A 17,039-nucleotide genomic window follows, 5' to 3' on the forward strand; every position below is an offset into this window, starting at 1 on the left:
ATTTTCGTACTACTCGGCTATCCAATCAAAGAAAGAGGAAGACCAAAGAAAAAAATTTTTGAGGAAGATGTATACAAAATTTGGAAATTAAAGCACAATATGACATTGGATACAAAAGAATCAAAGAATCATATTTCGAAAAAGTTGAAAGATTTACTTTCAACGATGCTTTCAAAATTTTCAATCAACAACATTTGTTTACATTTCACAGGCATCAAAAAGTCGATGAACATCCACATGAATACGTTGCGCAATATGTTAATCAATTGTGGCATATTGATTTGAAATTTCTGAAGGAAGATAACGGTAACCTTCAATATTTAATTTCATTTCTTGATGACAGAAGCAGATATATTATTTGCTGGGATGTTTTCGATACAAAAGAAATGAAAAATACTGCCAGAGTATTTCGTCACGCAATTGATTTAGTCAAATTAGTTCCACATGGAATTCTCACAGATAATGGAACAGAATTCTTCGGAAAGGATTTTGAAGCGGTTTGTCAAGAATTCAATATAAAACATTTCAAAACTCATCCGTACACTCCAGAGGAAAATGGAAAAATTGAAAGGAGTTGGAAGACTCTTTTCAAGACAAACCCTGGAGTGAACGCCATTGAGTTCATCCCCAATGTTGTTTCTCAGTACAATATGGTGTGGAAACACTCCTCATTATTCAAACTCTTTGGGGAGAAATTGACTCCATTTCAGGCCTGGGAAAGGGGCCCAAATGGACAAAAGATCTCTGCGCTGACCCAGGCTTCGAAGTTCAAAGAAGAAACTAAAAGATAATTTCAATTTAAAAAAAACGCAGAAAATGAAAAACCAATCAAATTTAAAAGTCTCGAATAAACGTTAATTTTATTACTCTACAAGTTTTTCAATAAATGCCTAAGATGGCCGAGAAATGAAATATAAGTATATAAATATTAAGGAAAATAGTAAAAGAGTCACGATTTGACATACACAGATCGAACATATTTTAAAAACTCTATCATAATCCTTACAAATCACACAAAGTTTAGTTTAATAGTTTAGCATCATGACAAAAATATCATCATTTTTACTTAACTTGGCACGATTTGACATACACAGATCGAACATATTTTACAAGCCCTATCATAATCCTTTCTAATAATTGTCGAAATAAAAATCGTTTATCAAGAATTACATTAATTTTTTATTGTTTTCAAACTTCTTTTCCTAAATTTTCTTTATTTTAATAAAGTTCAGTTTTTTATTTTTATTAATTTTTCTTTTCAAATTCAAAATATGTATTCAATTAATTGTGTTATTCGATATATTCAATTGGTTTAAAAATTAGATTAAAGTTTAATAAATTATCATAATAAAATTTTCGGATTGTTTTTTAGAAAATATGTGTATCGTTTTGAATGATTTTATAATGTGTATATACGAAGAATTAGAGGGTGTGAGATACCATTACATACGATAGTACTCACACCCTCCAATTCCTAGCCAAAATGGCTAAAAATTGGGTGCAATTTTTTACATTGCACCCACTTTTTAGCCATTTTGGCTGAGAACTACGGTCTGCGAGGTACATAGATAGAATCAGTACCTCGCAGACTATAGTTCTCTATATGGCGTCGAAAATTTTAATAGTATATTTTTATATCTTATATTATAACACAACAGCAAATCTATATCAACTTAGCCTTAAAACACCAAACTTCTACTTGCATTCTCACTCACAAATGTTAAACACCCATCTCCAAAAATATAAATTCTTCACAATTTTTTTAAATTGAGAACATATAAACTGTTATCATTCAATAATTTCAGATATTAAATAATAATAAATTTAAAACATCATATATTAATGATTTTTTATTAAAAAAATATAATTTTGTTTTCAATTCAAATTTTAATATCTAATAATTTTAATTAGTGTATACCTTACATCATTATTCTCCATTTTCCAAATCTGACAAATAAATGTCAAAAATCCTCAAAATAGTGTCACTTTTTGTCAGAAGTGAAGTCACGCTATTTTTCATGCACAACAATTTTTATATAATGAAATAAATAAATGTTAAGTATTTGAATACAAAAAAATATTGAAAAATTGAATCAAACCGGAAAAGTTTGGAAAAGAGAAAAAGCCAGTGGCGGGACTCGAATCCGCAACCCCAAGATTAAGAGTCTTATGCTCTATCCGGTTGAGCTACACAGGCTATTCGAATCTTCAATTTTTTTCGAATATAAAAAAATAACTAATTGATATTTCAATTGCACTCTCAATTTTATATTTCAATTTTCTGAGTGGTATCGAATTTTAAAAAAAATCTCAAGAACAAAAAAATATTTTAAATTTTTTCCCTTGTATTTTCATATTACTTTTAAATAAAATTTTCATTGAACATTTTAATCACTTTCAAAAGTTGACAAAAACTCTAAAAACATCTATATTATGGAATTTCCATCATGAATGATTAAAATTAATCCTTAATTATATTAATCACGAATTGTCTAATTTAATTTTTTCACAAACTAGCATAATTATTTCCAATTATTGTTTATAATGGTAAGTTTGTTTATTGCATTTTATTTTATATCAAAATTCAAAAAAAATCGCATATAGAAAGAAATTTATTAAACGTCTAGTGCAGGATCTTCGTCATCATTTCCACCTCCAAAAATATTATCACTATCATGTACCGCACTTGTACTAAACAACTTGTGATCTTCTGTTGCTATCTCTGGAGGCTCGTTTGACATTACAACTGTTTCTTCAGCATTATCAAATGAATCATTATTTTCATTACTTTCATTCCTTCCTTTCATCTTGAAAAATATTATCACAACAATAATTGCAACAACTACAAGAATGGATATAACAATTACAGGAATCAACCAAGAGTTCTTGCTTCGTGATGGACGTTTCGCTATTTTATCATTTTCTTTGTTGTCGTCTGATTCTTCAGATATATCTTTATCATTTTCTTTTTTTTCATCTTCTTTAGGTTGTTCTTTTCCATCTTCTTTAGGTTGTTCTTTTTCATCTTCCTTAGGTTGTTCTTTCTCATCTTCCTTAGGTTGTTCTTTCTCATCTTCTTTTGGTTGTTCTTTGGGAGCTTCAACTAGAAAATCTAATTCTAGATCATTCTCAGATCTAAATCCATCGTCGTCAATAATATGCATTATTAGCTTGTGTGTTCCTTCTTCAAGAGATGTAAATGGTATTTTTATTGTGAAAGATGCAGCTTGATTGTTACACTCCTTCTTCTCTGGAATTTCATGATCTTGTCCGTTTTCATCAATCTTGTAATGAATAGTAACACTCTTTTCATCAAAAAGTTCTAAAACTAGTTCGATTTCATCACTTGGATTGTATTTTTCTTTTAATTGATTAGAATTTTTGATTGTCGGAAGCTTATTAAGAATAATGTCCTTCTGGATTGAATTTGATTTATATCCAAAAGCATTCTCAACAACAAATTTGAATTGATACGGTCCTGCTTCTTTGAACTCTAAAGTAAATTTACCAGATTTGATTGATTTTTCCATGTTAATTCCTTTCTGAGATCTAATTTTTCCTTTATAGTAATCAAGATAATGGAAGTTCATACTATTAAAGCCATCTTCTGCATAAACTGTCCATGTCACTTCATGATTGGAGTTTGGATTATATCTATCAGCTAAAGGTTCATTCAAAAAGATCTTAGGTGGGCTCTTTAAATCTATACCATAACCCAATCTAACTTGTAACTCTAAAGTCTCACCTGGTTTAATCAATCTGTTCTGCCATGAAAATGAAACAACATTAGCTTGTTTTTCTTCTGGGTTTTCTAAGTTATTCCAATATGGATAAGTCTTCCAATTTGTATAGGAATAAGAATTTGGACCATACCAAAATGCATCCACTTCTGATGAAGGCTTGTTATTATTTGTAATAAAGTTGAATACTAAATTATTCTTTGACTGAACAATCCTATGTCCTTGTCTGAATTGAAAAGGTTTAACAGTAAATGCATCAACATAATTAAGTTTAAGATCTGCAAATGCACCTAATGAAAACGTTTTATCAGTATCTCCGTCATTCTTTACTTTAAACTTCAATGTCAAATAATTGGATGTATAAACGGTATCATATTCTGTTTCGATGGAAATTCCTTCATGGTTTGCTTTGCCATTGTCCTTACCTCTTAAGAGCTGTAATTCTCCATCATTCACCTTGTAAACAAGAAACCAGCCTTTGTTTTTCTCTGTAGATTCGAACACTGTTCCTGCTTCATCTTTAACCTTGAGATCAAAGTTTGAATTATCGTTGTCTCCTGTCTTTTTGATAACCACCAGTTCGGAGATAGCTTGATATAAGAAGAAACCAAGCATCATAATGAAACTTTTGATAGGAGTCCTACTTTTGAGAGAAAAACGTCAATAATCACAAATTTGATTGCAATTTGTCAAAAAAAGTTATCTAATATTGTCACAAGATACTATTTGGAATTATATGAAACAAACAAAATTTATAAATGTTTCTGAATTTATAAATTGAATGTTTAATCAAAATTTGAATAATGCTAATGGGTTATTTTTATCCATTTGAAGTTGCTTTTATTCATATTCTTCTATAATTGATAATGAATCATATAATTAAGGCAACTATAATTTCCCTCAAAATGAAATGAATTTGCAAATTCATATCGTAGCAAACGATTTTTAGAGGAAACTTAGCTTAATGAAATAAGTTCATAAAATTATTACAGGTCTTTGTCAAAAATATATCGAACAATTTTTGATGTAAACCTTGTTAAATCTTAACAATTTTATAAGCACTATATATAATTATGAAATGATATTGAGATGATTGGACTCGTTTCAATGTGATTGAATGTAAATTACAGGTTTTATTTGTAAAGAATGGTTTTACTCTCAGAAACATATATTTTTATAGTCATTATATCAAAATATATGTTATGTTTGTGTTACTAATTATAAAATGCCTATCCAATTTAAATTATCCAAAATTTGAAATTTAATTTTTTAATTTCCGAAAAAAAAAATGAAATACAAAAGATAGAAATTTAAGTGTTATCGACATTGTTGTGAAGAATATATAAAAGATGCTCTGTTTTTTGTTCTTCGAAATCATCTTTGAAGATATCATCTTCTTCATTTGACAAATTTGTTGAGAATAAAGGATTATCCAGAGTTACTGGCGTTGAATTGCTTGTAACGATTGCAATTGTCTCTTGCATATCATCAAACGATGAATCAGTTTGTGAACCTTCATTTTTCTTTTTATGAACAAAGTAAATCAGGCCAATTACTAGAACTATAATTACTATTATAATGCATACAACAACTACTGGAATTATCCATGATTTATTGGATTTAGATGGTCTTACTTCATTAGTTCCAATGCCAAGATTTTTATTAGTGTCACTATTTGATGTTAATTCCGAATTATCTTTTAGAGCTGAATGATTTGATTCCGAACTTTGAATCAGTTTTGATTCCTTATCTTTTTCATCTGGTTTTTGTGCTGGTGTTAGTTCTTTACTCGCCTCATTTGGTGATTCATTTGAATCATCAACATTTGATGAAGGTGAAGATGGAATTTTATTTTCTTCCTCAATTGGAACATCTGGCTCTGATTCTTCAATAAGAGTAAAGTGTTTATCAACTATGCTCTCTGACTTGAATCCATATTCATCTGTAGCATAAATTGTAATGGTATGATTACTGCCTTCTAATGTTTCTGGTATAGGTATAGTTATAATAAAATCTGTCTCAATATTATTTGTTACCTTTTGTTCAGTAATTGTATAATAACTTTCATCATTGTCAAGTTTATAATGGAAATGAACAAATGATTCATCCCATACCTTGCCTTGTATAGTAATATTTTCGCCTCTTTTATATGATCCAAGCTCGTTGTCAATTCTAATTGTAGGGAGTTTTGTCGCATAGATTGTTCTTTCAATAAGATTTGAGGTATAATCGGATGAGTCAACTGCCCAAATCTGAAAATTGTATATTCCATGTTTGAGAGTTTTTGTGATTATTGCATATTTATGTTTAAAAGTTTCATTTGTTTTGAAGGAACTATTGAGAGTTTTTTGATTAATGCTATTGTAAACGAACACTGTAACATCATCATTGACATCATTATCATAGACAGTAAAGTTGATGCTTAATTTTGTTTCAGGATCATATCTTTCTTGAAGTTCTGTGTTAAGGATAAGCTTTGGTGGAGTCTTAATGGAAGTTCCTTTTCCGATTGTAAATCCAAATTCGACGGTTTCACCGGCCTTTATAATTCTATTCTGCCATGATAATGCCATCTCAATGTCTCCATGTATTTCTTGAGGATTTGAAAGGTTTTCCCAATATGGATTTGTTGTTAGTGTTCTCCTGTTGTTAATATCAGGTGTTCCATACCAAAATGCATCGGCATTTGTAGAACTGTTTAATCCGTGTGTAAGAACAGAGCAAGATTCACTATTTGACTTAATTGTAAAACCTTGACGGAAATCTAGTGGAATTATGGTACTTTGAGGAATAAGTAACTGGAGATCTGCATAAATACCCAAAGAAAAGTCAATAGGTTCTTGATTATTGTTGGAAACTGTAAATGAAATGAAAATGAAATCATTATTAACGTGATTATTGAGTTTTGCCTCTATTCTTGTATTTTTATAAGAGGATATCTTTTCCTGATCCTTTTTTATGAACTGAGTATTCCCGTTGTTAACCTTGTAAGCAACAAAGAAGCCTTGAAATTGAGAGGTTATACTAAAAGCTTCATTATTTGAATCAATATAGGCTATATTAAAGCATGCATCTGAATTCTTTGGAGTTGACTCCTTTAAATAAGATGTTGCAGTCCTTACAAGAAGGTTAAACATCATTCTGAGAATTTGATAAAAATTGATAGAATTCAAATATTTCTTTCAAACTTTGAATATGAATTGTCAAAATTTATCACCGTGTAATGTTGTCATTTTTAGATATAAGAATGATATTATACATAAAACTTTTAAAAGAAATATTACATTCACAAAATTGAGTGGACGACTTAAAATATAATCAATTCTATTAGATATGGAGTCTGTGTCAAAATTCTAAATACATTTGTCTGTCTTTTTAAAATTTTTCCCACGAGTAAATGATTTGTAAAATTTTTATGTATAAAATGTAAATGTAATCAAATAAATGGTGTAAAATATTCATCCCCCATTTATCAATGGCTATATCTTGACATCATTTTGGGTACAAATAATCTGAAATTGGAGAAGTGAAATTCTGAGTTGATAATTTATGGGCTTTTTCAAATTCAGTTGAGTAATGGTCATGGTTATACATACCATTACTATTTTGAGCATGACTGAATAAGAAATCCATTTTTTTGGAGATAATTCTCACAAATTTGATTTAGTTATAAATCCTTAAAAGGGGAACCTTAAACATTGAGGGTATAATGAAATCAAACTAATAAACTCGAATTGCGAAAAATTGAATAACTAATTTGATCAAATTCAAAAATTATAACATCGATTTGTTTGCTCGTTGGTGGGTACTTGTAATGTGAAACATTTAATCCGGAATGAAATTAAAAATAATTTTGATTTTGAGTTAACGCAATTTAAACAGTTCGTACTTATTAGATATGATTATGCGATAATGCATGCAATGTTTATTATTTAAAATCCAATGAACTAAGAAATTGCAATATTCAGTAATTGTGACTGAATTTTTAAATACCCTGTGTTGTAAACAGAAATTCATCAAAAGTGACACCTCAGAAAAGCTAAAATATTGAATTTTTGGAACTTTTGATAGAGCACGTTTTTAAATATTAATTAAAGTAAATGTATATTTTGTAAAGATTCTTTTTAATAAAAAAATAAAATTTTGAAGAAGAACACAAAATCTTCTGAAAAATAATATCACATAAACTCATATTATTTTCTAATATATAACTATTTTATATAAAAATCAAATTCAATGATCTTAAAAGCGAAGGATAAACCTCAAAATTTACGAATATAATGAGTGGGAATATAATGCTTATCTATCATAAAACCATATGAAATATCAATTTTTGCTTTACGCCTAATTTTTGACGACAATTAGCAAAAAATGTTAAATGTTAACACTCAGTCCATTTGAATATGAAAAATAAAATTGACTTTGATTAAATGTTTTTATTTATCATGCAATCTTCTTGCGACCAAAGATTTGAATAAAAGTTCAAAAAATAAGATAGCTTAAAAATAATATACGGTAGTGTTTACTAATAGATGAATAGTATATAAATTCTATTAAAATGGATTTGATCCAAAAAAATATAAAACCAAAAATAATTGTTATAATTTAAATGAAGAAGTAATTTAAAACGATTTTATTTATGATCAAATTTTATATATTTTTTTGGATCAAATTCATTTTAATAGAATTTATATACTATTCATCTATTAGTAAACACTACCGTATATTATTTTTTAAGCTATCTTATTTTTTGAACTTTTATTCAAATCTTTGGTCGCAAGAAGAATTGCATGAAATAAAAACATTTAATCAAAGTCAATTTTATTTTTCATATTCAAATGGACTGAGTGTTAACATTTAACATTTTTTGCTAATTGTCGTCAAAAATTAGGCGTAAAGCAAAAATTGATATTTCATATGGTTTTATGATAGATAAGCATTATATTCCCACTCATTATATTCGTAAATTTTGAGGTTTATCCTTCGCTTTTAAGATCATTGAATTTGATTTTTATATAAAATAGTTATATATTAGAAAATAATATGAGTTTATGTGATATTATTTTTCAGAAGATTTCATTCTATATGCCTATGAAAAGTACTCTCAAAACTAACTTTTTCCTAATTATAATTAAATCTAGAATATTGTATTATGCTTAGTATTATTTCATTTTTCTCATTCAATTTAGAATTTACAAATGTCAAAAAATTGAGAGCTGTCACTTTTGATGAATTTCTGTTTATTACAGAACGAACCAAAAATTTCATTAGAAAACTTTTCATTTTTGAACGATCAACTATAAAATGACTTCTTGTAGTTTAATATGTGAAATTCTCAAGCGAACAAAGAATTATCAATCTATTGAAAAAAAATTCAATTCATTCTTCCATGACCCGTTTTGCAGGAGGACTTGAATGCATACACTTGTACCAAAACAGCTTTTTACAGATGGCTTTATCAGTATCTGATAGAAAGTATATTCATCCATTGATTGAGCAGATTCAACAAAGATGTCTTGGATTAAGAGTCAAAGCTAAGGAATTTGAGTTAATCAGCGGACAAAAAACGCCAGAACTGATTTCAATTCCATTATCCATTACATATTTAAAGGAAGCTACAACCTGGATGAAAGAATACCATGGATTAAATAGTCAGATGTCTTTAGGATCGATCGGATTCAATGATAACCTCATTGTCTTAAATCTTTGCCATAATATGTGCGATGGTAGATTTATGGCTAATCTAGCTTCTGAATTGAGTGATGAAAACGCTGTAAACATTCGCCCAATAGAAGGATGCCCAATTGAGCCATCAACATACTTCACCAAGGAAGTTAGCCTTAATAACAAGGAATGCAAAGTCTGCGGCAATGATCCACAGATTGCAAGATATATTACTAAAGGAGTAGGCAAAATAGCGCCAAAATATACTGAATCATACTGGTACAGATTCCCAATGAAGGAACTTGCTTGCTTCAATAGCAAAACACAAACAGCTACAAAGTTATTGGAGCATCAAATTGCTGCTGTTTCCTTAGCAGCTGCTTCAATGAATAGTGATAAGGAGTACTACAATATGGGCGCATCGTGTCCTGTTGATATTAGAAGATTTACTCCTTCGACTCCATATGAACCTCTCAAGTCCATCGATTCCGAAATCGTTAAGAAATACTCATTCGCTAACTTTGTTGCTTCCGTTTCCGCTTATACAAAAGCAAAACCAAGCGAAACAATTAGAGATATCCTTCCAAGAATCAGAGAATGCATGAATGACAAGATTAAGTCTGGCGAACAGTTCAAGTTCTTATATACAATGCAAAAAGTTGTCGAAGCCGGTGGAGTTCAAGGAGAATTCCCAGATGGCGCTGGTATTGAAGTTTCATCCATTGGATCGATCAAAGTTGGAGGCAGAATCAAAGATTACTTATTCAGCCATGTTATCAATGGCGAAGAATCTTCAAAGTCTATCGAATTTGTTACTTATTCTTTGAAGACACCAACAAACTACGACTTCTCTGGATATCTTAACTACATGCCAGGAGATGCTACAGTTGAAGAAGCTGGAAAACTCTTGAAATGCTTCGAATTTTCATTAAAGCATGTCGAAGACAACACTACAGTTGGCGATGCCATTAAGTTGATCCGTAAGGAAGTCTTATAAAGAATTTTCTTTCTCATTATATCTGAATAAAAAACACAATTTCTTTCTAAATACGATTGAATGGCATAATATGTCCAAATACTCTATTTACTTTGCTTTCCTACATCAACATATGGTAAAAATGATATTATTAAAATTATAGAATTTAATAATCCCATTTTTGATCACATTTCTCATGAATATCGAAATTATATAAAAAATCAAATATAATAGCTTATCTTATTTTTTCCAAAGAAAATTAGAAAGTGAAAAAATCATTATTAAAAACTAAGATTTGAAATTCATTTTTTATTTTTTGAAAAAATTTTGGAAATAAATCGCAAAATGGTCAAGCTTAATTATAATCAATATTCCTTAAAAGATCGATATACATGAAAATTATCAAAATCATAAGAATTTTCCAAATCAAAAACGTTGATTACGATGATTTGGATCTTGAATACTAAAATACTATATACTTTTGTCCGAAACAGAAACTTTGGGGTAGCGAATATTTTATGTATTCAGCCTCCTATTCTTTGATTTCTCACAGTTGGGTATATAGGCATTTCAGTTTTAATAATTTAATCAGATAGGTGTTTGCATTGTATTATTCCATATATCTTCGGTTTATACATTACTTTTTTTGTTATCGATAATTCTTCAAAGAAATTCGGAAATAATTGCTGAATTAGCACATCCATATCATAATTATCATTTCATTAACACCAATCAAAATCCCGATAATGAAATTTTTCTCGAGACATTTCAGAAAAGCGTACTCTTCATTAAATGAGTTGGAAATAATGCATACAGTGCGGTCGATACAATAATCAAAAAATGATTGGTCTCTATGATTAATTTATGATTTTTCATGATTTTTAATGTTATTCTCGTACGAATATTTGCATTCTAATCCGAACTGAATTCATATCGAAAACATGCTTTCAGAATATTTTTACGTACTTCAGTCATAAGGGCGAAATAGCTCTCAAAACTGTATTTACGTTTTAAGATTGTCTTTAATTGGGCACAAATTATATATTAAAACACATATTAAAACTTTAAGTTCCAATCAATTCTCACAATTCTTTTTCAATCATTATAAATTTTTTAAATTCTTATTTAGAATAGCATATGCACTACATATCTTGTTGCATGCTAAGATCAGTCATAATGTAAACCTCTCAATTTTATTGTCGTGGGAAGTATCTCAATTCCTTCAAAAAAATTGAAAAACTATTTAATTTTAAAAATATAATACTTTTAATTAGTTAATTAATTGGAGATATTTTTAAAAAATCACTTTTGATAATACTTTTGAGAACTTTAATTCAAAAAATATATTCAAAAATATCCAGGATATCAAGAGGGAATTGTTCCTTATGAGGTATATAGTTATGATGTATACCTCATAAGGAACAATTCCCTCCTTAAAACGAGAAAACTTGTTCGAAATTGTTTATCATTTCGAACAAGTTTTCTCGTTTTTAATAAGAAACTAAAGGCTATGAGGCACTGATTATATATTAGTGCCTCACAGCCTTTAGTTTCTAATAGATAGCTGGGAAACTTTCTCCAAATGATAAGTTATTCAGAGAAAGTTTCCCAGCTATCAAGAGGGAATTGTTCCTTATGAGGTATATAGTTATGATGTATACCTCATAAGGAACAATTCCCTCCTTAAAATCGTAGACATTTTTATACTTATTAATTAACCATTCAAAATCATATTCCTCTGAAAAGTTATTTTATTAAAAATTTAGAATTTTAATAAATATAGAGTTTGAATTTCATACAATACCTATATATTTTCAATAATGGAATTTGAAAACCATTCTCAAAAGTTCTCAGAAAACCTTTTTTTCATTAATTTTAAGAAATCTGAGTATTAAATTAAGTGATAAATTCGTTTGACACTACTTTAATTTTTAAATTCAAAAAATTATATGTGCTTCTTAAAATGACTCAAAAAAATTTTATTATAAAATAATATATAATATTAAAAATCACACAACATTTTTTTACTTTACATAATCGTACTTCCTCGACGATTAATTTCCACTCAATTTCTATCGTTGACCGAACTTAGCATGCAACAATCTAAATTTTTTACAATTCAATGAGTATTTATGTTTTTAAAACATGCAAGCAAATCGTGTTCTTATTCTAATTTTCAAAAAATAAGATGTAAGAAATATTGTTTAAAATAATCAATTGAGAAGGGAGCTTCTCAATCATTCACAAAAATTCAAAATTTCAATTATTGAATGAGATTGAATGACTCTCACAATCATAAAAAAATTATTATTAGAAGATGTCTGCAATTAGAAGTACACAGATGATTAAACCATTCAGATGCGTCAATGCTCCAAAGAACAAATTCTCCGCAGCTGAAGATGAAATGCTCAGGAACCTTGTTAGGAAGTATGGCGAAAATGAATGGGATTTAATCTCGCAAGTTCTAGGTACTAAGAATTCCAGACAATGTCATGATCGATGGGTATATAACTTATCACCAAAAGTTAACAAAAAGCCTTTTACTGAAGAAGAAGATCAGAAGTTATTGGACTTAGTAGAAAATCTAGGTCCACACTGGGTTCAAATATCTAAAAGAATGCCGGGTAGAACAGATACACAGATTAAGAATCGTTACAAAGTACTCAAGAGACGAGTTAATTCCATAATTAAAAATATTAAATTTGATTTATTCCCACGATATATAATGTATTTTCAATTTTTAGACTCCTTTAAATTGAATATAATTATGCCTAAATTTTAGGCATGTGAAAAAATATATGTGACAATATGAAACCATAAATTTTATTTAAAGACCTGGATAATATGGTTTTGAACCAGTTTCTTCATATGTGGGTAATGGAGTGCTTGGAGGAACAAGGCCACCACCAACCTTATGGGGTTGTATTTTATCTGTATCAGTATCAGGGGCAGAAACTATACCCTAAAGTTTTTGTTATTGGAATCTGACACGCCCGTAAATTTTTATAAAAGCTCATTAATACAGCTCCCTGATTGGAGACATTCTTTGTGACATATACCATATACTTATGTAGGCATTAGAGAATCTACCATATGATTTTAGTAGTCTACTAATGACATTCATAGTGCAATTAGACGAAATTTATTTTGCTTGTAAAACCACACTACATGAAGGTCCAAACCCATTATTATAACATTATATTACTGGTACATAGTAGTATATATTGCTGAGGTTGAAATCTAAATCTAAAAAGTTATCAAGATATCAAACTAATGTAATTGGCCTAGTCTATTCAATTACAGATATATTAGTATATATGATCCAGTGAATTGATTTATACATAATGACATGATATATAAAAAAAATTATAATATTTTAAAATTAGAGTTAAAATTTCACATATCTACATGCAAATGGTTAGAAATGTTATGCATATATCAATCTCGGTTGTGATTTTACTATATAGGAAAATATGTCGGAGTAATGATTCAAACTTTCAAAGTAATGCTTTATTTGAACAATATGAATTGAAATTCATTTTGATAAGTCAGGCTATGAATGATAATGATATAATAACAGTTTAAAAAAAGATAATATTATAAATTTTGAAAAGATTGATATTTTTTATTTAATTTGGAATCTTCTTAATTCCAATTGATGTAGAATGTGGTATCATGTCAATTTTTGAAATTCGGCTAATTTTGGAAAGACATTTTGAATTGGGTATCAATTGTTAAAATTAAGCTTGGTTATTAATGTAAGTCAAATGCAAAATAAGGGAGAAGACAATATTTGTAATTAAATATAACAAATTCACAATTTGAAGAATATCAATATAATTTGAAAAAATTGTTAATTTCATAGGCAACAAGATGTCTATTGACACTGCATATAATTGTGAATATATTCTTCATTTCAAAATTGATAGAGATTTAAAAACTACATGCGTAAAATGAAAACTGATGATAAATGATATAAACTAATATGATTGTATAACATTGAGTGTTTTTATAAACTAAATAGATGTAGAATTCAATAATTAATGAAAATATTAAGATTTTTAAAGATAAATACAAATCATATGGTAAATTTGTGTTTAAGGGATTTTGAATAAGGATATTGTTTATGTACTAAATATATGTATGGATAGGCAAGAAAATAAAGAGATTGTATAATGAGAATGTGATTGCAAAAGTTTGACCGACAAGAGTGTAATATGCACTCTTGTCGGTCACAATGTGTCATTCCGGGAGACATTGCCACTGCATGTCCCCCAGATTGGCACACTGTTCCGCATTCATAACTTGAACGCGGAACTTTGACCGACAAGAGTGTAATATGCACTCTTGTCGGTCACAATGTGTCATTCCGGGAGACATTGCCACTGCATGTCCCCCAGAATGAGACAATTTGTTGCAATCAGAATGTGCTTGCAAAAGTTTGACCGACAAGAGTGTAATATGCACTCTTGTCGGTCACAATGTGTCATTCCGGGACATTGCCACTGCATGTCTCCCAGAATGAGACAATTTGTTGCAATCAGAATGTGCTTGCAAAAGTTTGACCGACAAGAGTGTAATATGCACTCTTGTTTTAATAAATTTTAATTACCATATAAGTATCTTTACATACAATCTTTACATTATAATTTTTCCTAATTAATATTTATTTCATATTTTTTTGTGCTTAATCTAACTTATAGCATGTACTGAACTATTTTACAGACTCTACTGAGCTATCTCAACATATAAACCAGTGAAAAAAAAACACATATATACTCACTTCATATTCTGATCTCATGCCATATTATCGCAAAAACTATATTTATACACCACACCTCATAAAACATCATTTTAGCCCTATCGAAGCGTTCAAAACCTATTTTTCCCGCGTAATCTGATTCTTCAGGATCCGCTGATTCGATTTCTGCCGTCAGATCGCGAAAATATGCATTACATAACAAGATATACACAAATTACTAAACTTAATATTTTCCTTAAAATTGCAATTCCTCCATATGACAATATTTATTATCTTCTCCGTTTTCCCTAACAAATATATTTAATTTTCTGAGTAATACGTATAATAAAATGAATTTCTCAAAAAATCAAATTCAAAATTAATAATGGATAATGACTAGATATAATCTGAACTTTTGAATGCATACATTTTTTGAAAAAATTGGATTTTGAAAATTATGTTGTTGTGTATGAACTTCAAGAGAAATTTTAAGGAAAATATTAAGTTTAGTAATTTGTGTATATCTTGTTATGTAATGCATATTTTCGCGATCTGACGGCAGAAATCGAATCAGCGGATCCTGAAGAATCAGATTACGCGGGAAAAATAGGTTTTGAACGCTTAGATAGGGCTAAAATGATGTTTTATATGAGGTGTGGTGTATAAATATAGTTTTTGCGATAATATGGCATGAGATCAGAATATGAAGTGAGTATATATGTGTTTTTTTTCACTGGTTTATATGTTGAGATAGCTCAGTAGAGTCTGTAAAATAGTTCAGTACATGCTATAAGTTAGATTAAGCACAAAAAAATATGAAATAAATATTAATTAGGAAAAATTATAATGTAAAGATTGTATGTAAAGATACTTATATGGTAATTAAAATTTATTAAAACAAGAGTGCATATTACACTCTTGTCGGTCAAACTTTTGCAAGCACATTCTGATTGCAACAAATTGTCTCATTCTGGGAGACATGCAGTGGCAATGTCTCCCGGAATGACACATTGTGACCGACAAGAGTGCATATTACACTCTTGTCGGTCAAACTTTTGCAAGCACATTCTGATTGCAACAAATTGTCTCATTCTGGGGGACATGCAGTGGCAATGTCTCCCGGAATGACACATTGTGACCGACAAGAGTGCATATTACACTCTTGTCGGTCAAAGTTCCGCTATCTGAACCCAATTCCGGACCAGTACCCCATTTTGCGATTAATCCAATGGGAATCACTTCCAACATTAAAACTTTATAGGTGGATCCCACTAATTTATTAAATTGTTCGATCTATTCCTGCATACTACTTTCAAATTAAGAAAGTTCTTGTCTCATGCATGAATATTTTCATACTCATTGCATCAATGATCTAACAATTTAAAGCTCGCTAACAACCTAAAGCAAAAAACAAAATGATCTGCTAACTATGCAGGCAGCTCAAGCGCACCAAGGGGAGGCGTTTTTCTGAATTGGGCGATCTTCGTGAGATCTCAGGAGGCGAAGATTCGGAACCCAACCGGCTTCAAGCTGTAACATCTGGCTAGCAGGCCATACATTTTTAAACCGCCTCTAACCGTTCATCTCGACCACATTATCGGCATTCATATATATATTTGAATATTAAGACAAATAAAACCATTTGTTTGATCGAAATTGAGTAATTTATTGTTAAGGGTGCACACGAGATGATCATGTAAACTTCAGAATTTAGAACCTTATTTTTAGGCATTATCTTGGCTACCTATTTAGGCTCGAAAAGCAAAAAATATCAAAAAATACAACTTGACTCCATTATGACCCTTTCATGGAGGTAGTTTTTATCCGCTAGTATTTTCCCTTTGAATCTCTTTACAATTCGAAATCAAATTCAAAACTCAGTAGAAGAAAGGAAGAATCGACTTACTACGGTTGTAAT

General features: G+C 29.3%; 4 protein-coding genes and 1 non-coding gene across 5 annotated transcripts, besides 4 other annotated features; 2 read left to right on the top strand and 3 right to left on the bottom strand.

The window, feature by feature from the left end:
• Positions 1 to 766: part of a mobile genetic element that runs on past the window's edge.
• A 1,357-nt stretch (positions 767 to 2,123) lies between these two features.
• On the bottom strand, positions 2,124 to 2,197 carry TVAGG3_0717390. The gene has a single exon. It is a non-coding gene; the product is annotated as a tRNA-Lys (tRNA).
• Positions 2,198 to 2,582: 385 nt separating this feature from the next.
• Positions 2,583 to 4,371, bottom strand: TVAGG3_0717400 (major sperm protein family; the record flags this gene model as incomplete). Its single annotated transcript, XM_001307227.1, has 1 exon — positions 2,616 to 4,355. The coding sequence occupies one exon, from the start codon at positions 4,353 to 4,355 to the stop codon at positions 2,616 to 2,618; it is 1,740 nt and encodes a 579-aa protein (XP_001307228.1).
• Positions 4,372 to 4,870: 499 nt separating this feature from the next.
• On the bottom strand, positions 4,871 to 6,877 carry TVAGG3_0717410 (uncharacterized protein; the record flags this gene model as incomplete). Its single annotated transcript, XM_001307228.2, has 1 exon — positions 5,051 to 6,877. The coding sequence occupies one exon, from the start codon at positions 6,875 to 6,877 to the stop codon at positions 5,051 to 5,053; it is 1,827 nt and encodes a 608-aa protein (XP_001307229.2).
• An 860-nt stretch (positions 6,878 to 7,737) lies between these two features.
• Positions 7,738 to 7,775: a mobile genetic element.
• Positions 7,776 to 8,949: 1,174 nt separating this feature from the next.
• Positions 8,950 to 8,986: a mobile genetic element.
• Positions 8,987 to 9,124: 138 nt separating this feature from the next.
• Positions 9,125 to 10,468, top strand: TVAGG3_0717440 (uncharacterized protein; the record flags this gene model as incomplete). The annotated part of the gene is made up of 1 exon (XM_001307229.2): positions 9,190 to 10,401. One exon carries the CDS (start codon positions 9,190 to 9,192, stop codon positions 10,399 to 10,401), a length of 1,212 nt encoding a protein of 403 aa, XP_001307230.1.
• Positions 10,469 to 12,697: 2,229 nt separating this feature from the next.
• Positions 12,698 to 14,391, top strand: TVAGG3_0717450 (RNA polymerase II transcription regulator recruiting protein; the record flags this gene model as incomplete). Its single annotated transcript, XM_001307230.2, has 1 exon — positions 12,698 to 13,162. The coding sequence occupies one exon, from the start codon at positions 12,698 to 12,700 to the stop codon at positions 13,160 to 13,162; it is 465 nt and encodes a 154-aa protein (XP_001307231.1).
• A 2,405-nt stretch (positions 14,392 to 16,796) lies between these two features.
• Positions 16,797 to 17,039: part of a mobile genetic element that runs on past the window's edge.

This window comes from Trichomonas vaginalis, chromosome III (assembly GCF_026262505.1).
Source record: "Trichomonas vaginalis G3 chromosome III, whole genome shotgun sequence".
Lineage (NCBI taxonomy): Eukaryota > Parabasalia > Trichomonadida > Trichomonadidae > Trichomonas > Trichomonas vaginalis.